Below are 26,558 nucleotides of genomic sequence, written 5' to 3'. Positions count from 1 at the left end.
AATTTGAGCATGAATTTATTAGATACAAAGATCGAAGCGTTGAAATTTCGTTTCTTGGGACGATGGTTTGATGCCGCTGGAGTGGATAACTTTCTTCAATATGGTTCATTTCGTTTCAAATTTGTAGGGCAATTAGATTTAGGTGTGAGAAACAATCCCATGAATTTTCGCAAAGTTCTACAGAGTTTAACTGGAGCTGGAATTTTTATTCGGAGGCGTAGTCTAAAACATGGTCTGGAGTCAAATGGCAGGCAGAGTTTCAGACTTTCAAAAATATCTGACAAAAGGTTGTAACACTTTGTTAGGTGTTCTTTAAAAAAGAAATATTAATTTCAAGTTCAAATATCGAGGGTCAAGTTCATATAAGAATTCAATCCTTGTACAAAAGAAGGGAAAGGGGGGGGGGGCGAATTGTACACTGCAATTTGGCAACTCCTTCAGTTTGATTTATTGATAATTGTAAATTTAATTCAGCACTTATTGTTATGAACAATTGTTGACATATAAGTGAATGCATGTGCAATATTTTTCAGCTATTAAAAATCGACCATAACTTTTACATCAACCGCTAAATAGTGAAAGTAGTATGTCAAAGACCTGTGAAAATCTCCATCTCAAAAGCGCTTGATCATGTTGATTCCTAATTCGTTCCTTGGACTTTAAATGTTTACCTTCAAATATTTTTTGGCTGATCAAATACAGAAAGGCCCATTGTTAGTGATCAGTGTATTTATAAAGTTTTTTCTGCTTCTTTACAGTGTGACATGAAACTTATAGGAGTGTCAGGGAATCAGAGACGACCGGGAATCAGAGACTTCACTGTATTAACTCATCTTCACTGTATTGGCTTGTCTTCAACATGGGGTTTTTATGTGGTATTGATTTTGCTCTGCATCAATCTCGTAAACTTATTAAAAAAAGACAATAGGTTTTGCAACTTGAACATGTATTAAGAAAATAACAGTATAATAGTTTGAGGTATCTTTACAGGTTCCTTGTGTATCAATAAAGAGTGGACTGATGGAGCAAAGAAAGAGTTTATGTGGTATAGTATTCATGTAATATCACTATGTTTGTGTAGCTATATAGTATTCATGTAATATCCCTATGTTTGTGTAGCTATATAGTATTCATGTAATATCCCCATGTTTGTGTAGCTATATAGTATTCATGTAATATCCCTATGTTTGTGTAGCTAAACTCTGTATTTTTAGGTCACCTGAGTCATTCAGGAGACCCATTGCTATCACAAGTTCGTTGTCGTGTGTCATTCATAGACATTATAGTATTCATCTTTTAAATGGGTATGAGGGCAGTAGTCATTGTGTTAGTCCTGGGGTAAGATCTGTTGCCCGAAGGCCTAGGTCGAGGACTGCATCAATTTCTTACCAAGGAACTGACAATATAACTATTGCCCTCATCCCCATTTGATGGTTGATCTGTAAACAAGAATAGCATATCCTAGTGGTAATGTCAGGGCTGGAATATTGTTTAATTATCTTCTTGGGAGAGATTCAAACAATCAGCCAAGGTGAGGGGGATAGCCGATAATATATCATAGGCCAGTAGTTAATATAAATAACCTCATATTTGGAAAGTTCCCATTTTACATATATTAAAAAAGTATAAGCAGCAAGAGTACAAGAGTTTAGCTGAGAGAGAGAGAGAGAGAGAGAGAGAGAGAGAGAGAGAGAGAGAGAGAGAGAGAAAGGAGAGAGAGAGAGAGGATAGAGAGAGAGGAGAGAGAAAGAGAGTTCATATTAGTTAGACAAACAGTTAAAGTCTGTTCTCTACCTGGGGTAAAGAAAAAACTGCATTTTGCATGTAGTTTATACACTATCCATCGGAATGAGAGCTCAGTTTAGATAGTGTCACATTTCACAAAAAAGTTACAATAGGATCAGACAAAATGCAAATTTTGGGTAAGCCTATATACTTCTCTAAAACAGACCTAAAACTAAGTCATTGTTATGTTGGAGAAAGGAACAAAGAGTACATGTTTAGCAGAAAAAGTCAGAGAGAGAGAGAGAGAGAGAGAGAGAGAGGGTGAACATACATCTGTTTGATAGAGAAATAGACACAGAAAGTTGGCATATATGTGGGTAGGACTGGGAGAAATGTCTGAAAATACTAAATATCTAAGAGATAGAGAGAGAGGGAGTGAGAGAGATTAATGAAGAATGTCAGAGAAAGTGAGACAAAGAGAGAAAAAGTACATGTTGATCAGAAAACTGAAAGAGAGAGATAGAAAGAGAAACAAACAGAAAGTACATATTATGGAGAGAGAGAGAGAGAGAGAGAGGGGGGGGTATGTACATACGTCTCACTGAGTGGGAAATAATACCCCAAAGGCGGGGAATACATGTTGGAAAGACTGGAATAAAGAACACTTCTATTTCCTTAACAAAGAATGTCTGAAAATAGTAAACATTTGAGAGAGAGAAAGAGAGATAATGTATAATGAAGAATAACAGAGATAGAGAGAGCAAGAGTACATGTTCGCTAGAAAAGTGAATGAAAGAGAGAGGGAGAAAGTGCATATTTTGGAGAGAGAGGCAGAGAGTGGGAGAAAAAGAGCAAGAATACATGTTAAACAAGTGAGAGAGAGAGAGATAGAGAGAGAGAGAGAAAGAGAGAGAGGGTGAACATAGAGAAATAGACACAGAAAGCTGGCATATATGTGGGTTGGACTGGGAGAAAGAGATGTGTATTTCCTTGAGAATGTCTGAAAATACTAAATATCTAAGAGAGAGAGAGAGAGAGAGAGAGAGAAAGAGAGATAGCTTAATGAAGAATGTCAGAGATAGTGAGACAAAGAGAGCAATATACATGTTGTTCAGGAAAGAGCATTAGAGAAAAAAGAGAGAAAGAGAAAGTACATATTTTGGAGAGAGATAGTGGTAGAGTGAGAGAAAGAGCAAGAGTACATGTTAAACAGTGACTGTTACAGAGAGAGAGAGAGAGAGAGAGAGAGAGAGAGAGAGAGAGAGAGAGAGAGAGAGAGAGAATGTTTAATGAAGAATGTCAGAGATAGAGATATATAGAGAGACTAAGAGAGCAAGAGTACATGTTGATCAGAAAGTGGAATGAGAGAGAGATAGAGAAAGAAAGAGAAAGTACATATTAAGGAGAGAGAGAGATAGGAGAGAGAGAGAGAATGTTCAAAGAAGAATGTCAGAAAATCAAATAGTAAAACAAAGAGAGAAAGAGTACATGTTGGTCAGGAAAGGGAATTAGAGACAGAAAGAAAGAGAAAAAAAGAGATGACATATTTTGGAGAGAGATAGAGAGAGAGAGTACGAGTACATGTTAAACAGTGCATGTTAGAGAAAGAGAGAGAGAGAGAGAGAGAGAGGGAGAGAGAGAGATGTTTAATGAAGAATGTCAGAGATAGTGAAAACAAAAGTACATGTTGCTCTGTAAGTGAATGAAAGAGAGAGAGAGAAAAATAAAGTACAGATTTCAGAAAGAGAGAGAGAGAGTTCATGTTAATGAAACAGAGTTAGAGTCCATGTACATGTTGTAAGAAAAAGGAATGAGAGAGAGGGAGAAAGAGAGAGAGAGTGTTTAATGAATAAGGTCAGAGATAGTGAGACAAAGGGAGCAAGAGTACATGTTGATCAGGAAGGAGAAATAGAGACAGAAAGTACATATTTTGTAGAGAGAGAGAGGGAGAGAGTGAGAGAAAGTTAAAAAGTGAATTTATAGAGAGAGGGAGAAAGAGAGAGAGTATGCATGATACAGATAGAGAAAAAAAGAGAGAGGGAGAAAGTCACCAATGTTTAGCAGAAAATGTCGAAAAGAATTTTTTCAAAGTTTTAACCAAAAAAAATTATCTTTTGGTCGAGTGTTTTTATTATCTGATGATAACAGACCATTAGTTATCTATGAATCAAAATATATTGTTATTTCAAAATAAAGTCTGGTTTAAATTGATATATTCCTTACACTCAAAATGATATTATATAATGCATGTAATGATAAATTAATTACATTATAAAATAATTTTGAAAGAATGTGGTTGACATAATTCTAAAACACTTTATTTTTATTTAACAGGTTGTGATTCAAAGATATAGACATGGACACAGCAAGCTCCACATATAGAGCACATAAGTGTTCTAAGTGTCCGGGGGACACAGAGTACCATTGTGTATCGTGTCCATGTGATCTGTGTCCCCAGTGTAAAGAGAAACATGTAAAAGATCTCCAAACAATAGACCATGATGTTGTGTCACACCGTGATAAAATCAACTACATCCCAACACAAGAGATCTGTGTGAGACATCCTAGCCATGTTTATACAAAGTACTGTGAACCTTGTGAACTCCCCGTCTGTTTCCACTGCAGAAAACATAGAACTCATAGACTACTTGATGTTAGAACAGTCTATAAAACAAAGCGACAACAACACAGAGGAACCATTCACACCATCAGAAGTGAGGCTCTCTTTTACAGACCTGTTCTCCTGCCACGAATCAAAACTGATTTCAAAACCTGTCACACAGAATTCTCCCGCTATCAATCAGAGATGTTAACAAAGGCCCAGACACTGAAGAATCTCATAAACATAGTGAGAAAAGATTTCATGAAAAATGTGTTTTGTGACTTTGATTTCAAACACCGATGTTTAAAACAGATGATAGAAATGAGCAGACATATTGTCAGCCTTCAGGAATATGAACTCAGATATGTACAGCCAGAATTCACATTCAGTGCACTACAATTCCTCTCCTTCATAAAGACAGCCCTCCCCCAGATTAATCTTACACTCCACACCAGCCAGCTCTCCATGACTGAGTCACTCAACAAGGAGGATGTGATGGAGTCACTGAGTGCAATCCAAATCACAGAGAGAGGAAACCGACGCGTAGGAAACCAGTGTCTGCTGAAACTGACGTCTGGTGCTGAGTTCCATCAATCTCTCACACTGACAGGTGTTGGTCGTTGTTTACACATTTCCTGTGTGACATCAGACCGGTGTCATATAATATTTTGATACCGCGAAATATTGAACCCGGGTTCAATATATTATGCGATATTATGAACCCGGGTTCAAAATATCGCTGCGATATATTGAACCCCCCCATAAAATATTGAACCCCGGGTTCAAAATATTATGGCCGCGATATTTTGAAACCCTCTCGAATTTTCATTGCTCTTGGAGAAGGGGTTCAAAATATTATGGCCGCGATATATTGAACCCCCTTCCTTTTTCCAATTTCCTTTGGAGAGGGGGTTCAAAATATTATGGCTGCTATATATTGAAACCCCCCTCCTTTTTTTATTGCTATTGGAGAGGGGGTTCAAAATATTATGGCTGCGATATATTGAACCCCCTACCTATTTCCAATTCCTATTGGAGAGGGGGTTCAAAATATTATGGCTGCGATATATTGAACCCCCTACTGTTTCCAATTTCCTTTGGAGAGGGGGTTCAAAATATTATGGCTGCGATATATTGAACCCCCTACCTTTTTCCAATTCCCATTGGAGAGGGGGTTCAAAATATTATGGCTGCGATATATTGAACCCCCCTCCTTTTTTTATTGCTATTGGAGAAGGGGGTTCAAAATATTATGGCTGCGATATATTGAACCCCCTACCTATTTCCAATTCCCATTGGAGAGGGGGTTCAAAATATTATGGCTGCGATATATTGAACCCCCCTCCTTTTTTCCAATTCCCATTGGAGAGGGGGTTCAAAATATTATGGCTGCGATATATTGAACCCCCTACCTATTTCCAATTCCCATTGGAGAGGGGGTTCAAAATATTATGGCTGCGATATATTGAACCCCCCTCCTTTTTTTATTGCTATTAGAGAGGGGGTTCAAAATATTATGGCTGCGATATATTGAACCCCCTACCTATTTCCAATTCCCATTGGAGAGGGGGTTCAAAATATTATGGCTGCGATATATTGAACCCCCTACAGTTTCCAATTTCCTTTGGAGAGGGGGTTCAAAATATTATGGCTGCGATATATTGAACCCCCTACCTATTTCCAATTCCCATTGGAGAGGGGGTTCAAAATATTATGGCTGCGATATATTGAACCCCCCTCCTTTTTTTATTGCTATTGGAGATGGGGTTCAAAATATTATGGCTGCGATATATTGAACCCCCTACCTATTTCCAATTCCCATTGGAGAGGGGGTTCAAAATATTATGGCTGCGATATATTGAACCCCCCTCTTTTTTTTATTGCTATTGGAGAGGGGGTTCAAAATATTATGGCTGCGATATATTGAACCCCCTACCTATTTCCAATTCCCATTGGAGAGGGGGTTCAAAATATTATGGCTGCGATATATTGAACCCCCCTCCTTTTTTTATTGCTATTAGAGAGGGGGTTCAAAATATTATGGCTGCGATATATTGAACCCCCTACCTATTTCCAATTCCCATTGGAGAGGGGGTTCAAAATATTATGGCTGCGATATATTGAACCCCCTACTGTTTCCAATTTCCTTTGGAGAGGGGGTTCAAAATATTATGGCTGCGATATTTTGAACCCCCTACCTATTTCCAATTCCCATTGGAGAGGGGGTTCAAAGTATTATGGCTGCGATATATTGAACCCCATACCTATTTCCAATTCCCATTGGAGAGGGGGTTCATAATATTATGGCTGCGATATATTGAAAACCCTTCTTATCACTGGCTATTGGAGATCTAGGGTTTCAAAATTTAATGGCTGTGAAATTTAATTATAAATAATAATGCCCCCCCCCTTCTTTTATTGCTTTTGCCCCCCCCCCCCCCCCCCAATCTTTACTTCATGCATATACAGAATTCAATTTTTTTTTGGGGGGGGGGGGGGGGTATAATTGTGCTTTTATTGTCAGTCTGTAATAAAACATATTATGAATGAAAATCATATTGTTTTTGGTGATTCTTTTTGTTACCAAGAAAATAGGGTATCCTTGGAGGTTACTCTAAATGGTAGTCCTCAGGTGGGAGAAAAGGGGGCTAACACCTGTGTACTGCGTATACACACCGGTGGTAGCTAGGTAAACATTAATTGGCTCCCTTCATAGCTGACATCAGCCTGTATGGTATCCCTGTTATGTAATACAATTTGGGAATTGCAAATGGACTGGCCCAATCTAAAGGTTGCGTACCTTAATAAAGTGAGTTTCTACTGATCAATTCATTTGTGACCGCATCTGCCATGGACGTGGAAGAGTACCATGATTTGTTCAACTTCCTTAGAAGTCCAGATGAACAGAGAGAATGGCCAAGCCATGTCAAGGTATGTTTATAGTTTTAAGCTGTTAACATTTTGAATTAATCAATGTTTTATGTCCATATATAAATTTACTTTTTGTTGAGAAATAAGTTCAATGAGTTATGTGCATTAGTGTCAGCGACGTACAAACCCCTATTGCATCATTTAATTTTTAATCAGATATCTACTTATTAAAATACTGTTCCTTTTAAATCATAATTATTGCAATTTATTCCAAAAAATACATTGAAATCTTAGTAAGTGAAGTTTTGGAATTATTTTTTTTAAAATAAGCATGGAAGAAGGGTCTGTGGTGTCTGCCATTGCCTACTTAGAGACATGATTATAAAATCACTTAAGAGTCTGTAAATAGAAACTTGTACGGAATTAACCAAGAACATTGCTAAAGTCAATAATTTGTATGAAGTATATGTAAACTTCCATTTTGTATATAAATAAAATTGTAAGTTTTATTTCAATAATAATTTTTACTTTTTTTCCTTTAATACAAATATAAGTATATTAACAACAAACATTTAAATACTGTTCATCTAACTTATATAAACTGTCACAGAGTGAAACATAACGTTTGGAAGCTCTTTAACATATTTTGCCTTCCTTTTGTTTATATTAATTACTTCCTATACATGCATATGTATATACTAAATGCATTGTAGTGAAAAAACAAATTAAAACACAAAATTGATTGAAGTTATTGCATGTACTACTGACCTAAAAGAAATGTTTCCCTTGTAATGGTTTCCACTTTTAAAGATTTATTGTATACTGTATTATTTTATTACAAATTTGTATTAAAATTCAATTTTCATGTAATGGAAATGAAATAATTAAAAAATATCATTGATGCAAATATAAATGATTTAACTCAAACACTTGACCCACATGAGTTGAGTATATCATGTACAAATTTTATCCATGTATAAAAGATCCATTTTTGTAACATCTATAAAAATAACGAGAGAGAGAGAGAGAGAGAGAGAGAGAGAGAGAGAGAGAGAGAGAGAGAGAGAGAGGGGGGGAGGAGGGGGTTATATTTCGCCTGAGAAAGAGATAGATCTAAAAAAAACAAAGGGGTATGTAAGTGTCACTAATTGTGTCTGTTCTTGTCAGTTAAGGAATCCCAAAGTAGTTAATGAGGTTTGTGTGAACTGAACAGAACTGAACTGTGTGTTCACCTAATGTTTAGATAACAATAGCCCCAATAGGGATCAATTAAATTAAAACAATTACAAGCTCCAAAAACATTTCAAATATCATTTAATTCAATTCTTTATTTATTCAAGACCAGTTCACTAGTATTTGGGATTCAAAATCAGTATATACAAATGTTCACAAAAAACAGCCAAGGTTCACAGTAGAAGCAATAAAGATATAAAAAGTTGAGTTTACAATTACACAGTACATGTAGGTTGTTTAAGTTTGTTTTTGGAAGAGCAAACTTTGAAAATATTCTTAATAAATATTGACAATTTTTTTTAGTTTTTCTTCCTTATAAGTATTCATTAGTTCATTAAATTTTATAATATTTAGGTTTTCAAAGTATCTCTTAAACAAAAATATTTTTTGATCATTTACAAAATGGGTACATTCTAAAATGTAATGAAATTCATCCCCAATGCTATTAAGAGTTAAACATACATTTTCTTAAATTTTTATCAATTTTGTGACTGTGATCTACCTGTTTCCACTGGGAATTGATGGTTACATGTTTGTAATTATGTAAACGAAATCCGTAGATCTATAGGTAAAATCAACAAGTACTTTTTTAAACTGATTTGTTTTTAAGTTCTATAATTAATACATTAAATTTTGGTGAGTTATATACTATACTTCTCCAGACTTGTACTAATTGATTTCATAATATAACTATTGAATTAAGCCAGTAATAACTACATATTGTTTGATTTTCCCATATTATATAAGACAACCCGCATGAGTTGAGTATATCATGTACGTATTTTATCCATGGATGTATAAAAGATTCATTATTGTAACATCTATAAAAATAACAATTATATAGATTACAATAGTCAGCTTAAAATTGTGGGCTGTCAAAACTTTTGCCCAGTACATTATCATTTTAATTTTAACAAAGAGTGACAATGGATACTGTCCAGTTTCTCCATACATCATACAATTTAGAGTACTGGATTTAAGATTAAGAGTAACTTTCGAGAATTTTAAATATACTTTTTCGATAATATCTAAGTTTTCGCAACCCAACACTTCACATGAGGAAAGTTTAATTGGGTTAATGACTTTGTCAAATAGGTCAAATTGACAAGTAGGTTAAAATAACATATTTTTTGTAAAACACCATGTAATGCCTTTGACGCTTGTTCTACTAAATGCTCTTTAGCATTATTAAATATTCCACTTCTTGATAAAATAATACCCAAACAGCAAAATGATTTTACGTTTTTAATACTTTTATCCGTTATACAAATATTTACGTTCGGACATTGGACAATGAAAAAACAAGGATCTTTGTTTTGGGTATATTGTCATTAAGTTTCCATATATATCACAGTAATTTGCAAACACATCTAATGACTTTTGTCAATCAGGCGCAGATTCAGATATCAAGACAGTGTCGTCAGCATAGAAAAGTAGACAGAGTTTTAACATAGCAAATAAGTCATCCTGTATTTGAAGATGAAGACAAGTAAAACCCTTTAAATAAATTAATCATCTCTCTCTCCCTCTCTGAGAGAGCTTGTTAGTTCTGATAGTTTTCATAGTACAATTCAGTGATGTTTACTGTTACATATTTAGTGTTTAACTAGTGTTGTATGTAAATCTTATGGTAACAATGTCTTCTGATGTTTCATTCATTCACATTTTTAACCCTACCTGCTGTAAGGAAGATGGGTTCAATTAAATTGATGAAGTGACCCTACAGGACAGAATTAAAAATCATTGATCATAATGATAGTAGTGTTTTGGCAATTTTAAAACTTGGTTTTAATATCAATTTCTCATTTTTACATTTGAATACTGTAAAAGTAGCTATTTATGCTGTTGGTTAGGTATACATTTTCTGTGGTCAAACAATATGTGTGGGTATAAAATAGCTGGATGACTGATTTACTACACTAAAGTTTTGAGTTTTACTACCATCTGCGTCACTAGTGTCAATTTCCCCCATGTTTTACTGTAATATAACCTATAACTTTTAGTGTTACAGAAAGTTGCAAATTATGATAATGTTTTGCAAGTTTAACCCAGTTAACAAGCTCATCAAAGAAAATTAATTGGAATCAATTTTTTGAGATAGAGGGTTGCAATTATCACAGGAGAAAGTGAATAAGAAAACTTTGAAATGACTAAGATTACAAACATATTCAAGGTTTACATATACAGAAGATCAGTTTTGAATGACTTTTTTCATTTACTGCAAGGGGGGGGGGGGGGGGTGTTGCGTTGGTAGGTATTGTCACTAGGTGGTTTGCCAATAGCCCTTAACGATCATCTGAGTACCATAGCCCATACACAAACTTGTCGAGGAGTATCATATATGCATTTAATTTTCATTCTGGAGTAAAAAAAATATATTATTGTTGAAAAATTATAATTTTGTTATGATGTCCACCTTCCTGCCTGAAATCTTTCAAAAAGGACTATGAAACCTATAATTTTAGCGAAAACTAATAGAGTGCATGACCTGATATTGAAAAAGTACAAGAGAATAGATGAAAATAATTTTCATACATTGTATTTGTAAATTTTCAAGAAAAGTTTCATGTGTAATGTTTTGAATTCATAGATAAACTAAAACAAGGTGGCTAGTAGACACGTTTCATTAAAACAACCTCCCATTCCCCATCCCCAGGGGCAGACAGAAACTCTCCCTGTGGGCATTTAAAGAAAAAGAAACATAAAAGAGAAGAGCTGTATAATGTTCAAGCTTCAAATTTTTCTTCATTCTGTTTCAATTTCTGAATATTCCTCCACAATACTTCATCATTACACCATATGGTATTTATACCAAAATTATTTTACATGTACTGTTTATCAGTGATTTTGGTAAGCCAGTTAATAATTTACTATTAATGAGTCTATTTATTTATATAAAGACTTCAAAACTGTTTTGTTTCAATAAAAATATACTTGCATAGTTTTATGATCATACAACTTCTTAATTACATTATATTTAATGATTAATAACTCCATTATGAAGAAGTAAGGGAAGATAACTCCATTATGTAGGAGGAAGGGAAGATAACTCAAATAACTTTCACAATATCATAAGTTTGATACACAGCTTCATTCTTTCTCTTTTCTAAATACACATGTATTTGAATTACCAGGGTATCTCATTTGTTTCATTGAAATTCCTGAGCAGAATAAAATAGCAAGACAAATATACCCCCCCTCCCAGCCATAACACTTGCCTTACATTTAGGTGGCATGAAATATTAAAAAAGGTGACAGCTTTTTTTTCTAAATATGCAGTCAGTTTTTATTCTGTGTCAGAGGACCTTTTTTAAACATTCTCTATACATTAACACTAAAGGACCATGCTTTTAGCCACACCCTGCATTAAGAATCCCAGCCCTATACACTATATGAGTGTTTTGGCCCCGCCCTAGATCCAGAACCCCTACCTCAGGGGACATGAAATTAAAAAAAAATTGGTAGAGGACTTCCTGGTCTACAAAATTAGGAATTCAGTTTACCCTACAGATGTGTGGGAGTAGAGAAGATAATTTTCAAACATTATAGGGATTAACACTAAAAATAAGCAGCGTAAATAATGGATATGCATGTAGATGTCATTCCATGATATTTTTTTAACCTTATTTCACATGGAAATATAATAAATACACACACAAAGTCATTTTATTTGACGCAGAACATAGATTTTCAAATAAATCATTTATATAAAATTTCCTGTCATTCAGGTCTTTATTATTTCAAGTGTTTAGTTAAGTATGTCCCGTATACCGATTCCTATACAATGTTTTGAAAAGAATGAAAAACTCCGAAATTTTCTGAATAGATTATACTCTCAATAAAAAAAAAAAACGCGCCTTCCACGATAGTCTATGACATACTTTACATTTACGAGTAAAACTAAAAAAATGTCATTTTTTAAAGGCATAAAACATATTTCTACATGCAAATTTACTTTTAATTAATAAAAATAAGCATAATATTAATTCTATAAAAAAAATAAATAAAAATAAGCATAATATTATTTCTATATAAAAAAAAGAAGAAGACTATCCCGCAAAAACGCAATTACAATTTTTAAATGTATGTCAAATAACGGACCGCCTTCTGGTGGCCCGTGAAAATATCTTCAAATTCCATTTAACCATCTCTGTAGTTTAATCTCTTGGCACCTTTCTAAAGGGATCAGCCCCCTTTTCTTAATATCACCTGAAAGGTCTCAAATATACAAACAATTTTGTAATTTAAATACCCTTCTTTTTTATTATTTGAGACAATGCCCAATGTAAGGAAGTAACCAAAAAAATTGTTATTGAAAAATGTTTGAAGAAATGAATTGGGCAAGAATATGTAAAAGAAGAAGCCCATGGGCCACATCACTCACCTGAGGAACAATAGGTATGATAAAATCAGCTTAATGGAGTCATAATACAAACTATCTGGACAATGTACAATATTACATGTAGATCCTGTATAAATAAAATCCATTCCCCCCTGGATATTCTTTATAATCATGAGTCCCTTTTCTAACAGGATGATTTAATAGTCATATCACATGTTGAGTATTGCAGTTCTCAAAAAGTCCTTAACAATTTTTTATATATGGAATATCAAGCTACAACAAACCCTGAACCTTCTTGTGAGGCCGAAGAATTGTCCTGGAGCCAAAAGCTTAACAATTATAAAGAATCATCTGGCTGATTAGTTTCTGAGAAGAAGATTTTTAAAGATTTACTCTATATATTCCTATGTAAAACTTTGACCCTCCATTGTGCCCGACCCTACCCCCAGGGGTCATGATTTTCCGAACTTTGAATCTACACTACCTGAGGATGCTTCCACACAAGTTTCAGCTTTCCTGGCTTTTTTGTTCTTGAGAAGAAGATTTTTGAAATTTTCTCAAAATTTTTCATTAATTTTCTAATTATCTCCCCTTGAAAAAGGGTGTGGCCCTTAATTTTCACAAATTTGAATCCCCTTTGCCTAAGGATGATTTGTGCCAAGTTTGGTTTAAATTGGCCCAGTAGTTCTTGAGAAGATGTTGAAAATGTGAAAAGTTTACGGATTCGACAGACAGACGACAGACAAAATTTGATCAGAAAATCTCGCTTGCGCTTTCAGCTTAGGTGAGCTAAAAACCTTTTATTTTATTTTTATTATTATTCAAAATTTATAAAGTGCCATATATAATTTATATTAAATTACTCTATAGCGCTGTACATATAAAAGCTATTGGCATAAAAAGCTAAGAACATAAATAATATACCTAAATACACTAAATTTTAAAAAAAAAAACTACATACTAATATAACACTAAATTTTGTTTACATGTAAAAATCAATGCTGTGCTGTCTCTGTACTCAATAAAATAAGGTTTAAAATGCGTAAATACTTAAGAATAGTCTGGATAAGCCATGCTGAATGTAGAACTGGCCATGTCGAACCGCCTGTCACCATACGACCTAGTCCGCGCACGCGACTGAACAAGGAGCATAGAGCTCTCTGAGCGCAGAGACCTATTTGGCTTGTAGACCTGGACCAGTTCTTGTATATAAAATGGCGATGTTCCGTGTAAGGCTTTGAAAGCCTGTAGGATCAGCTTGTATTGAATTCGCTGCTCGATTGGAAGCCAGTGTAACTTGACCAGCACTGGTGTTATGTGGTCATATTTCCTAGTATGCGTTATAATCCAAGCGGCTGTGTTTTGAACCCTTTGAAGTCTTGACAAGGAACTGGTACATACACCGTGTAGTAAGGCATTGCCGTAGTCCAAACAAGAGGTCACAAGTGAGCATACAAGGGTTTTACTGGAGCTTTCAGATATTAAGGTTTGAATGCGACCAATGTTCTGCAGTTGGTGGTAACATGATTTTGTGATGTTTTCGAACCTGGTGATCCATGTTCATAAAAAATGACACCTAATTTTTTTACAATTGACGAGACGCTTATTTTGTTGCCGTCAAAATTGATGCTGAGTTCTTGGAAGTAATTAATTTTGTGTTTTGGGGCGAAGACAATTAGCTCTGTTTTTTCTTGATTAATCTTCAAATAGTTGGAACGCATCCAAGAACTAATATCAGACAGGCAAATCTGCAGACGAGATGCTATATCTATCCAGTTGCTAGTAGGTGTAATTGCCATATACAATTGAGTATAGTCAGCATAGCACTGAAAACTCATGTTGTGTTTACGGCAAATATCACATTTAGGTTTAGCAAACAGGCTGTAAAGCTTTGGTCCAAGGACTGAACCTTGTGGAACACCAAAATTCAATTGAAAGTCTCTAGACTTAGACTGGCCTATAGCAATACTTTGCTGTCGATCACTGAGGTATGACTGTATCCATGACAAGGCAGCACCTGTTATTCCAAAAGAAAATTTTAGGCGATTCATGAGAATGGTGTGGTCTATCACATCAAATGCTGCAGATTAGTCCAGCATCAACAGAACAACACACATTCCTTTGTCTAGAGCAGATGTAATGTTATGATGGACTCTCAAGAGTGCTGTCTCCATAGAGTGATAAGCAGGGTATGCTGACTGTTGTCTATCATGCAGATTGTTTGATTGTAAATGATCTTCTAGCCTAGAATTGATAACCTTTTCAATGATTTAGAAATAAATGAAAGGTTGGAGACAGGACGGTAGTTCTTTAACACCTCTTTGTCTAATCCCTGCTTTTTCAGAAGAGGATGAACAACGGTGTTTTTCAGTGATGTCGGGACAGTTGATTCTAAGATAGATTTGTTTATAATGGTTGTGATTGTTGGGAGAATGGTATCAACACAGGACTTCAAAACATATGTTGGAATCGTTTGATTCCTTTGCAAATTATAGGGTGCCTATTTAGGATGTTTAGAAGATTCATTCTTGTTAATGTATTACATATGTATTTACAGTGAAGATATTTATTTTTAACAATTCTAGAATATCTTAATTCATGTGTTACAAATCTTTCTGATTCGATCGATTAGCTTAGTTTTTTTAATTAAATTCAAGAGTATATCAAATTTTAATTTGCACTCAAAAAATTTTGGATTTTCAACTATTTTTACATACCAGATGTGTAAGAGAAATGTTGAATTTTGAAAGAATTTTTATATGAAAGATGCCCCAGCAAAAACCAACTGCATATGACTTTGGATATAAAGTGTTTTGAAACAGCTCTATTTTTCAAAAACATGAAAATCTCAGATGATAAACTTTTGATCAAGTTCATTATTTTGCTCAAAATCCTCCGCCCACTTTAAATTAAGTACATTTATCTAGTAGACAGATTGAGAATACAATAACGGACAAACAGACAGGCATACACTGAAAATTTTTTGCATTTCCAGATTATAATATGAATACATAAACTGAAAAGGAGTTGGAATTTGTTCATATCACACATTGATAATTTTATTGTAGATCATTCTTTTAGCAAGTATGAATTAATTTATTGTATGGAATGACAGTACCGTACTTTCCGGAATAATAATAATTGCAAGGTGGAATATCCCTCTGATAAGAGAGATAACTTCTGTACAAATTAATCTCACGTTGTTTCTATGAACTCACAATTATTAAGGCATGTAGCAATAAGGGAAACACTGCTGGGCCCCATTTATGTTTGAGGGCGACATTTATTTAATATTCAATTATTAAAAAAAGAAAATTGAACGAAACGAACTGAACCCAAACTTTTGGCAATTAAAAAAAAGTAAAGAAAACTTTTACCAAAAAAAAATGCAGGAAGCGAATCATTATTTATCAAAATTTTAATGAGGTAATGTCTACATGTAATACCCTTTCCCCTTCCCCCAATGGATTAATTTTTTTTTAATATTACTAAATTTTATGTACTAGTTCAGTACAGTTTGATGTTTTAGGCCATTAAATTTTGGATGAAATTTTGCTCTCTCTCTCTGTCTCTCTTTCTGTCTCTCTCTCTCTTTCTGTCTCTCTCTCTTTCTGTCTGTCTCTCTCTCTCTCTCTCTCTCTCTCTATTAATGGCTCGTTCACAAAGGGGAATGAATTTTAATTGAGAAAAACCAAGACAATTGCAAACTCCAGACTTTATTATCGTCGTTTGAAACTTATACCGTTTCAAATGTTGAAAATTGAATAAGGGTTTTCTTAAGTGAGAGAGCAGATATGGGACAACAAAATTAAAAAATAATAATATTACATTTTATTAAAGACAATATATCACTATATTTCTATCATATAAATTACTGAAAGATCATTTATTTGATCCCCTTTTTGTGTTATAACAAAATTCTCTCACAACTGGTTTACATTTTTAGCATTTCTAAAACATATGGATCCATTTAAATGTACTATTATCTTATCCAAATTTAAAAACAGAAAACCTTTCTGATTAGAAACTGTGGCAATTTATCATGTACTGTATGTAATGTAGTCTATGATAAAGAAAGATAACTCTTGCTAATTGAAGCAATTTTTGTTACAAACCTATGCAACAAAGTGCTATTCTGAACTAAAAAGCAGCGCTTCATTATGTTTTCTAATATGAATTGGCAATGTATATACCTATATATTATTTTCATATACAGTTGATATTTTTAATTTCATGCTGCGATGGTAAAATTTTGCTTTTTCTATTCACTATGTCTAGTTTTCTTCATATCATGACTAGACACATTATCAATTTTTATAAAAATCTAATAGCGCTTCCTTACTTCAACTTTGTTTCATTTGAATCTATTGATATTGACTTTTATGAAAATCAATATGAATTTTTAAAAAAAAAGATATGATAAAATTAATAGCAGAGGGACATTACACCTTAATTATGCTAATAATTCTGTGGAGCCTTAGAGGCAACTCGATACGTTTACCTACAAACAATAGGAAAGTCTTTATACATATGCTTTGCAAAAGTCTGTGTATTCATTTGCGTTTTTGCATAAAGGGCGCTGCACTACTATTTGAACTGTAAATTTCAAGTTTTGTGTATGTTTCAAAACTCATGCACACTTGTAGAAGTGTGTCATTACGGGCCGCCGGAAGGCGGTCCGTTATTTGATACACATTTAAATATTGTTACTGCGTTTCTGCGGGATAGTTCCTTTTTTAGTAGAATTATTACTATGCTTATTTTTATGGATTAAAAGGAAATTTGCATGTAGAAATATGTTTTATGCCTTTTAGAAATATCACATATTTTTTGTTTTACTCGTGAATGAAAAGAAGGTCATACTTAGTAGATTGTCATATTTCGCGCGTTTTTATCGAGACTATAATATATTCGGAAAATTCCGGAGTTCTTCATTCTTTTCAAAACGGTATGATGGACATACTAAAGACCTGAAATACTAAAGACCTGAATGTCATTAAATTTTATATAAATGATATATTTGAATTTCTATGTGCCGTGTCAAATAAAATGTCTTTGCGTGTGTATTTATTATATTTCCATGTAAAATGTGGTAGAAAATATCATGAAATGAGATTATATCAATTATTTACGCAAGAATATGACAGAAATGAAAATTTGAATTGACTGGAAATTTTAACTAATCCATTTTTATTTTATTATGAGGTCCCTTGAAATCATATAACAAACTAATAACAACAAAAAACCAAAATGGTTTGAAATACATAATCTCTTAGAGAAATTTCAAATGATGAGTTGGACTTTGTATTGGAGAAATGTACAAATCAATGTGTTCTCCATTACTTCATACTTTGGCAATGATCATGCAATTTTGGTTAGAAATGCTTACAGTAACGAAAGCGATTCTTTATGATAATAGTAAAATGTTAAACTTCAAAACAAGTTGCTGAAAGTATATCATACAACAATTTTTTTTGCGGCCCATTTGACGCTTGCGTCAATATGATTTCTTGTTGATCAGTTGAAGTTCAATAAAATGCAATAGTTATGTAACATTTATTGTCAGTATCTGTTGAGAATTCTTTGGAATAAGCTATGACAAAATAAATACTGCCTTAACTTAAATTGATGCATTAAAAATGATTGAATTTATTGATGTGCCTAAAAATGTAATGGGAAACCTGTTTAAACAGTGTATTTTTGACAGTTGTTACACCATAAAAAACAAAAAGCAATTATTGTTAGAACTCCTAGTCAATTATTGCAGTGATTTAGTTTTTCAGTCCTGAAACAGAGTAAATGACACAGTTGGCAGTTGGTACATAGATTATAAATACCACGGTAGAGGTAAAAGTTAGCAGGTACTAACAGCCAATGAAAATGCTTGTTTGAAAAACTCCAACTCGCTTTCCTAATAGTTTCACCACTCAACGCATCAGTTTATCAGTCGCAACGTGTACACCCATGTCGGATTTGTGATAAAAATGATTGAAGTCATTGGAGATGCTTTATTATTCACTGTATAAAAAGGGACTACTTGCACAAAATATCCTTTAATCAAAATATGCTGAGTTATGTTAAACAAGAGGCCAATTGGCCTTTACGCAGTCACCTGAGTAGCATATAACCAATACACAAACTTTGTAATGACGACCACCCCCCTTGCCTAAAATCTTTCAAAAAGAACTATGAAACCTATAATTTTGGCAAAAAGATCTGGTCTACAAAATCATGAATTCAGTTTTCCTTTCATGTGTGTGGGAGTAAAGAAGATAATTTTTAAACATTATATGCATTAACACCTATACATCCATTTTAGCCCTGTCCTAGAGTCAAAAAAGATACTCCAGGGGACATGAAATTAAAAAAATTTAGTAGAGGACTTCCTGGTTAACATAATTATGAAGTCAGTTTTTCATAAAGATGTGTGAGAATAGAGAAGAAGATTTTAAACATTATATGCCTTAAAACTATATTGCCATATTGCCCCCCCCCCTCCTGAACCCCTGACCCAGGGGCCATAAATTTCATAATTTTGGTAGAGAAGTTAGTTGACATCATGACCATGTATTCAGTTTTTTGCCCACGTGTATGGGAGTAAAGTAGAAGATTTTCTAAGATTTAATACATTTTTACTTTATTGCCATATTGGTCCCACCCTAGAGCAAGAACCCATGACCCAGAGGCCATGAATTTCACAATTTTCGTAGAGGGCTTCATGGACATCATAACAATGCATTCAGTTTTTTCCTCACATGTATGGGAGTAGAGAATTTTTTTTTGAAAATTTGGCTTTTTTTTCTGCATATTTGGCCCCACCTGTAATGCTCCAGGGGTGGTAGATCCATGAATTTCACAATTTAGATTTCTCTTACCATAGAGCTGCTTCACACCAAAAATGGTAACAATTAGCCCTGTAGTTTTTAAGAAGTTAAAATGTGACATTGTTAACACATGAAGACAGACAAAAACGGATAGCAATTGGTCACCTGAGTTTACTCAGGAGACCTAAAAAAAACTGGTGAATATGTTCAAAAGCTTTATGCATGACAAATAGCGTCAGACAACCTCTGATCACAATAAGCCAAATGAGTACCTTTGGTGACCTAATAAAATACTTCCCATTATTTTTATCAACAGTAGAGTATCTACAGTATCTAAATTTAAATTAAAATGAATATCAAAAAGCATGTTTTGCTATTTTTAGACAAAAACCCAGAAAAACAACTATCGGAGAAAGGCAAAGGTCTTTACACTTCAGGATGGTACTTTATTCTACAATCACAGAAAGCATTCCTTAGTAAGGGTTATACATGCTGATGAAAAAGATGCCATTCTAAAAGGATGTCACACTAGTGCTTCAGCTGGACACCAAGGAGTGAACAGGACTGCAATGAAGATTAGAGAACGATACTGGTGGATGGGAATGCAGCAGGACATTGTTGACTATGTGCAAAGTTGTGACAAATGCCAGCGAGAAAACCGTCTACGAAAAACACCATCTGTGTTACATCCGATACCAGTTCAAGGTGACCCATTTTCCATGGTTGGATTAGATCTTGTAGGACCTCTCCAGGAAACAAAAAAGGGGAACAAGTATATTGCAGTTCTGACAGATTACCTGACCAAGTACGTTGAAGTGAAAGCCCTGCCCTCCAAAAATGCAGAAGAAATTTGTGAGTTCATCATAGAGGTGGTTTGCCGACATGGTTGCATCAAGACCCTAATCACTGACCAAGGAAGAGAATTTTGTAATGCTTTGAATGAAGAGTTATGCCAGATGTTAGGGATTGAGCATCGTGTATCAGCACCATATCATCCACAAACAAATGGACTTACAGAACGCTTCAACCAGACTCTCTGTTCTGCACTTGCCAAATATGTGAATGAAAAGCAAGATGACTGGGACCGATACCTACATCAAGTTGCCTTTGCTGCCCGCACTTGTCAACAGAAATCAACAAAAGAGACACCATTCTACCTACTCTATGGAAGAAAAGCAGTTCTGCCAGTTCAAGTGGATATTCCAACATCAGTGCCAAATACAGAGATGTCCCTTAAAGATGATGAGTTTGCTGAAATCTACAATGACAGAGTGACTTCCTTTGTAGAGCTTATTAAGGCCAGGGAAAATGCCAAAGAAAGCATCAGCAAAGAACAGAAGAAGCAGAAGATTTATTATGATAAGAGACATGGATCAAACCACAGCCTTCAACCTGGCCAAAAAGTTCTCCTCAAGAATGCAAAGCGAATCAACAGAAAAGGTGACAAAATGGCTCACAGATGGATTGGACCATATACCATCTCAACATGTGTAGGGAAAGGTGTTTTTAAGCTTGTGGAAAGAAGAGGAGTTGTGAACATTAAGAGCATCAAGCCTTATCAACAAAATCTGCAAAAGACAATGGAGAAACCTAATGGTAAACATGTTGAGAAAATCCAGGCCATGCAGTCCAGAGGAAAGCAGTCCTCCTTGAAAAATTGTGGACTTGAGAGACGTCGCAATAAAATGAGTTCAACCATTGCAGCAACAGGTAGATTGAGGCCAATTCTTCCCAGACGATCAAAGGCTGCAAGTGCCACAGATAACAAGACTGCTGTTGATCAACACAGGCACAAGAATGTGGGTGGAAAGTCCAAAAACTCAAAATTAAAAGAACTTCCAAACAGAAGAAAGTCCAACACTACAAAACCTTCTCCCATCCCAGCCATGAGACCATTTCTAAGGACTTCTGCGATACCTAATGTTCATGAAGACAGGCAGAAAAGACCACAGAAAAGAAAAAGATCAGCTCCAGTTGAAGAAACCCTCCCTAAGCGAAGAAGAGTTGCCAAACATTTGAAAACCTACAAAGAAGAAGATATTATGGATGTCATAAACAGATGCATGAGTTTGAACTTCTGCCCAGCAAGAACTATGTCTGCCATGTCACTTGCACAGAAACATTGCCCTATGATGTCATTTTACCTGGACAGCCAAAGAGACAATGATGATGAACTGGACCTCTGTATGCAAGACCTTCTACGTATTGTTCAGTCAAAGAAAAGACAGTCTTTAGCAGACCCATCGCAGATAGTTCCAGGTCTAATGCTTGCCTCTGCTTTATTTGTTGAGTCGGAAAAACATGCCACAGAAGCTGCCAAATTGATTCAAACTTTTGAAAAAGTTCCCTTAGCTGAGCCAGTTCCCTCCATTATGAAGACAAGAGAAGATATCCATCGCTATAGGGTTGGTGGCATTGTTTTGAAAGAAGAGGATTTCAGCACTCTGGATTCTCAGAACTGGGTGAATGACAAGGTAAATATGAACACAGTACATTTTCTATCTAACTTAAAAATCAATAGTGCAATTAAAAGTAAAGTAAGAGTCACAACATTTAACTCTATTTACAATGCACTGTATAAAAAGTTGCAGAATTCGATTTTTTTAAAGTCAAGTCTAACTTTGATTTATTTGACTTTTTCAGATTATCCATTCCTATCTGGGGTTGCTGACATGGCAAACAAATTTAAGAGAGGCACATGCAGCATATGTTCTTCCTTGTTTTCTGGCAGCAAAGTGGGAAAGTGGAGATTATTCATCGTGGATGTTTGAAAAGGTAATTATAATTTGAAATGATTAAAAAACAAAAAAAGGTTAAACTACTTATTCTGCAATAAGATATTTCTTAATTTTTGATAATGATGTCCCTGAAAATTAATTTCTTATTTGTATCCAAGATGAGTCTTGCTTACAATATGCTTATAATAGTCTTAATATATATTTTCATTGAAACTATATATCCAAATAGCAAAGAATAATATAAATGAAATAAAGTTATGGAATAATACAGCTGTAGTGAAAATCTACACATTGTGGAGAATTGGAAAATAATAGAAGATAAGTAGGTCTGACCTCAAGTTTAGAGTGAAAAGTTTTGCAAATTTGTTTTATTCAATTACAGGTTCCCCTTCATTTATATGAAGTACTCCTTTTGCCTGTATGCTACCAGAACCATTGGTTCTTGATGGTTGGCTACCCAAAATTTGAAACCATCATGGTTTTGGATTCCTTACCAAACAAGCAGAGAGAGGAACGCTACATAAGTCACTGGAGGTAAATAAATGATTATATATTTGGATACAGAGGCTAGGTTGTTACCATCAGATTTATCTTGAATTTTTAATTTTAGCCATTCACTATAATATTAGTAGTTTAAAAGATAATTGTATATGAAAATTTGAATTTTTCTCTTATCTTTACATATCATAAGCTCATGTTAAATCTCTCAGAGATAAATATAGTCTGAAAAAGCAACGACGATCCAGCTTTCCGAATTCAGTTGAACAAACTTACATGAATATATATATTTAAACTATATGAAATGCATTTAACAGAAAACAAAACAGATATATAATTCTAGTATGAAGTTTCATTTTGATTGTTCAAATGAATAAAGATAATTTGCAATCTAATGATTAAGGTCTTCTATTTGTTATAGGCATTTCATGGAAGCTCGTTTCGATGTTGACCCAGAAACACCACTGACATGGACCCATACCCCCAACACTTCATCATCTCAGAGGGATGGCAACTCATGTGGGGTTTTTGTCCTAATGGTAAGTAATTTTTAAGTTTAATTTTCAATATCCCAATGATGATGATTTCCCAGTATTATTTCAAATACTGTTTCAGATACTTATTTCATTTTTGATTTATTTTATATTTGTATCAGCTTAATAACATACATGTATCACACAATTTTATAATGCTTTAATGCAGCAATTTCAATTTACTTTCAGAATGCTGCAGCTGTGTTGAGAAAAATGCCTCCCCAAATTATGCGCCAGTGCCATGCTATGGACTACAGGGTGTATGTGACAAAGATACTTCTTGGGAAAGGCAGAGAGGACAGCAAAGGCCTTGCTTGCGACCTACCATTCTGCGCATCCAACTACAAACGACAAGTTCAGTGTGGAAAGTGTTTGCGTTGGTGCCACCATGCCTGCCTTGGTATTTCTCAGAAGGACACTGTGACACATTGTATTTTTTGTGTTTGATGATTAATGATGAATCTGTCTGTTTGTTATTTAGTTTGTTGTATTTGAAGTTATAGTGTTTATGATATAAACATAATATAACTAACTGTTTTTCTCGTGATTCTTTTGTACTCAAATTCAGCATGCATTCATTTCAAATAAGAGGAAGATTCAATGTTTTGTAACCATAAGGCAAAAATAAAATTATCATTTGTTTGGAATTGCCTCCCACCTTTTTAAAATACCTATTACTGATAAAATTATATTTGCAAACAATGAAAAATAACTTTTTTTAATGTGGAGATTTTTATTTTTACCAATTTTTAATTAGTTAAACTTGAAGTTTAAAAATAAAAAATAATCCGTCCCTCCCTCCTGGGTCAAAAAACCTCCAGGTGGCAATTCCAAACAAATATTTTTTTAAAAGATGGCCTAATATCTATGAAAAAAAAACCAGAGGCCCAAATAGCCACATCACTAAATTATAATGATATTAACCTGAGCATCAATGGTCATAACTTTTGTCAAAACACCATTAAGAACTCCACACAAATAATACTGTATACAGGGTTATTTTTGCCCTATTTAATTTTTGCCCTTCTACTACCAGGGTATTGCAAACAGTTTTGCCCCATCTTAAATTCGGCCAGAAGCAGTTGTCTTTAAAGAAAGATGATTAGAAACATTTGAATTTACATAGTTGTAAATTAGCCCGTTGACAACAAGGGCATAAGGAGCGAAAATTAAACGGGCTAATATTTCCATATACAGTATCTTGACAGTTTAGTAGCATTTAGATACAGTTTAAGGTGGAATGTCCCTCTGATAAGAGAGATAACTTCTGTAGAAAATAATATCACTTTGTTTCTGTTAACTCACAATTATTAATGCATGTAACAACAAGGGAAGTGGTGCATGGTCCCAATTTATGTTGGAAGGCGATACACTTAATTGAATTCAAGGATAGAAAGAGAAAATTAGAACTGAACCCCATGGCTCTTTTGAAGCAGGGGGGGGGGGGCAAAAAGGAATTAAAAATAGAGGGGGGTTCAAAATATCATGGCCATAATATTTTGAACCCCCTCTCCAATAGCAATGAAAAATAGAGGGGGGTTCAAAATATCGCGGCCATAATATTTTGAACCCCCTATCCAATGGGAATTGGAAAAAAGTAGGGGTTTCAATATATCGCAGCCATAATATTTTGAACCCCCTCTCCAATACCAATGAAAAATAAAGGGGGGGGTCATAATATCGCGGCCATAATATTTTGAACCCCCTCTCCAATGGGAATTGGAAAAGGTAGGGGGTTCAATATATCGCGGCCATAATATTTTGAACCCCCTCTCCAATACCAATGAAAAATATAGGGGGGTTCAAAATATCGCGGCCATAATATTTTGAACCCCCTCTCCAATACCAATGAAAAATAAAGGGGGGTTCAAAATATCGCGGCCATAATATTTTGAACCCCCTATCCAATGGGAATTGGAAAATGGTAGGGGGTTCAATATATCGCGGCCATAATATTTTGAACCCCCTCTCCAATACCAATGAAAAATAGAGGGGGTTCAAAATATCGCGGCCATAATATTTTGAACCCCCTCTCCAATGGGAATTGAAAAAATAGAGGGGGGTTCAAAATATCATGGCCATAATATTTTGAACCCCCTCTCCAATAGCAATGAAAAATAGAGGGGGGTTCAAAATATCGCGGCCATAATATTTTGAACCCCCTCTCAAATGGGAATTGAAAAAATAGAGGGGGGTTCAAAATATCATGGCCATAATATTTTGAACCCCCTCTCCAATAGCAATGAAAAATAGAGGGGGGTTCAAAATATCGCGGCCATTATATTTTGAACCCCCTATCCAATGGGAATTGGAAAAAGGTAGGGGGTTCAATATATCGCAGCCATAATATTTTGAACCCCCTCTCCAATAGCAATGAAAAATAAAGGGGGGTTCATAATATCGCGGCCATAATATTTTGAACCCCCTCTCCAATGGGAATTGAAAAAATAGAGGGGGGTTCAAAATATTATGGCCATGATATTTTGAACCCCCTCTCCAATACCGATTAAAAATAGAGGGGGGTTCAAAATATCGCGGCCATAATATTTTGAACCCCCTCTCCAATGGGAATTGAAAAAATAGAGGGGGGTTCAAAATATCATGGCCATAATATTTTGAACCCCCTCTCCAATAGCAATGAAAAATAGAGGGGGGTTCAAAATATCGCGGCCATAATATTTTGAACCCCCTCTCAAATGGGAATTGAAAAAATAGAGGGGGGTTCAAAATATCATGGCCATAATATTTTGAACCCCCTCTCCAATAGCAATGAAAAATAGAGGGGGGTTCAAAATATCGCGGCCATTATATTTTGAACCCCCTATCCAATGGGAATTGGAAAAAGGTAGGGGGTTCAATATATCGCGGCCATAATATTTTGAACCCCCTCTCCAATACCAATGAAAAATAAAGGGGGGTTCAAAATATCGCGGCCATAATATTTTGAACCCCCTCTCCAATGGGAATTGAAAAAATAGAGGGGGGTTCAAAATATTATGGCCATGATATTTTGAACCCCCTCTCCAATACCGATTAAAAATAGAGGGGGGTTCAAAATATCGCGGCCATAATATTTTGAACCCCCTATCCAATGGGAATTGGAAAAATAGAGGGGGGTTCAAAATATCATGGCCATAATATTTTGAACCCCCTCTCCAATACCAATGAAAAATAGAGGGGGGTTCAAAATAT

The 26,558-nt window shown here is 34.7% G+C and overlaps 3 protein-coding genes across 8 annotated transcripts in view; all 3 read left to right on the top strand.

Annotated features, from left to right (window-relative positions):
- Positions 1–5,875, top strand: part of LOC128171024 (uncharacterized) — a 55,385-nt gene extending 49,510 nt beyond the window's left edge. Inside the window, exons 11-13 of one of the 3 annotated variants that reach the window (XM_052836786.1) lie at positions 759–875; positions 991–1,045; positions 4,060–5,875. In XM_052836786.1, coding sequence (XP_052692746.1) covers positions 4,082–4,999 — 918 coding nt within the window. In that variant the 5' untranslated portion in view covers positions 759–875; positions 991–1,045; positions 4,060–4,081 and the 3' untranslated portion in view covers positions 5,000–5,875. Of the gene's footprint in view, positions 1–127; positions 681–758; positions 876–990; positions 1,046–4,059 lie in introns of those variants that run through there. The other 2 variants (XM_052836788.1, XR_008241981.1) reach the window with 2 other exon arrangements.
- Positions 1–26,558, top strand: part of LOC128171010 (uncharacterized) — a 555,905-nt gene that overhangs the window by 469,114 nt on the left and 60,233 nt on the right. The gene's annotated exons all lie outside the window — the stretch shown is intronic.
- On the top strand, positions 6,795–24,764 carry LOC128171012 (uncharacterized). Its single transcript, XM_052836777.1, has 6 exons — positions 6,795–7,258; positions 19,981–22,071; positions 22,241–22,372; positions 22,718–22,869; positions 23,255–23,372; positions 23,556–24,764. The coding sequence occupies exons 1-6, from the start codon at positions 7,178–7,180 to the stop codon at positions 23,811–23,813; spliced, it is 2,832 nt and encodes a 943-aa protein (XP_052692737.1). The 5' UTR covers positions 6,795–7,177; the 3' UTR covers positions 23,814–24,764.

Source organism: Crassostrea angulata, chromosome 2 (assembly GCF_025612915.1).
Source record: "Crassostrea angulata isolate pt1a10 chromosome 2, ASM2561291v2, whole genome shotgun sequence".
In the NCBI taxonomy this organism is placed as follows: Eukaryota; Metazoa; Mollusca; class Bivalvia; order Ostreida; family Ostreidae; genus Magallana; species Magallana angulata.
Note: the sequence above shows the minus strand (reverse complement) of the source record. Positions and strands in the feature narration are given on the sequence as shown.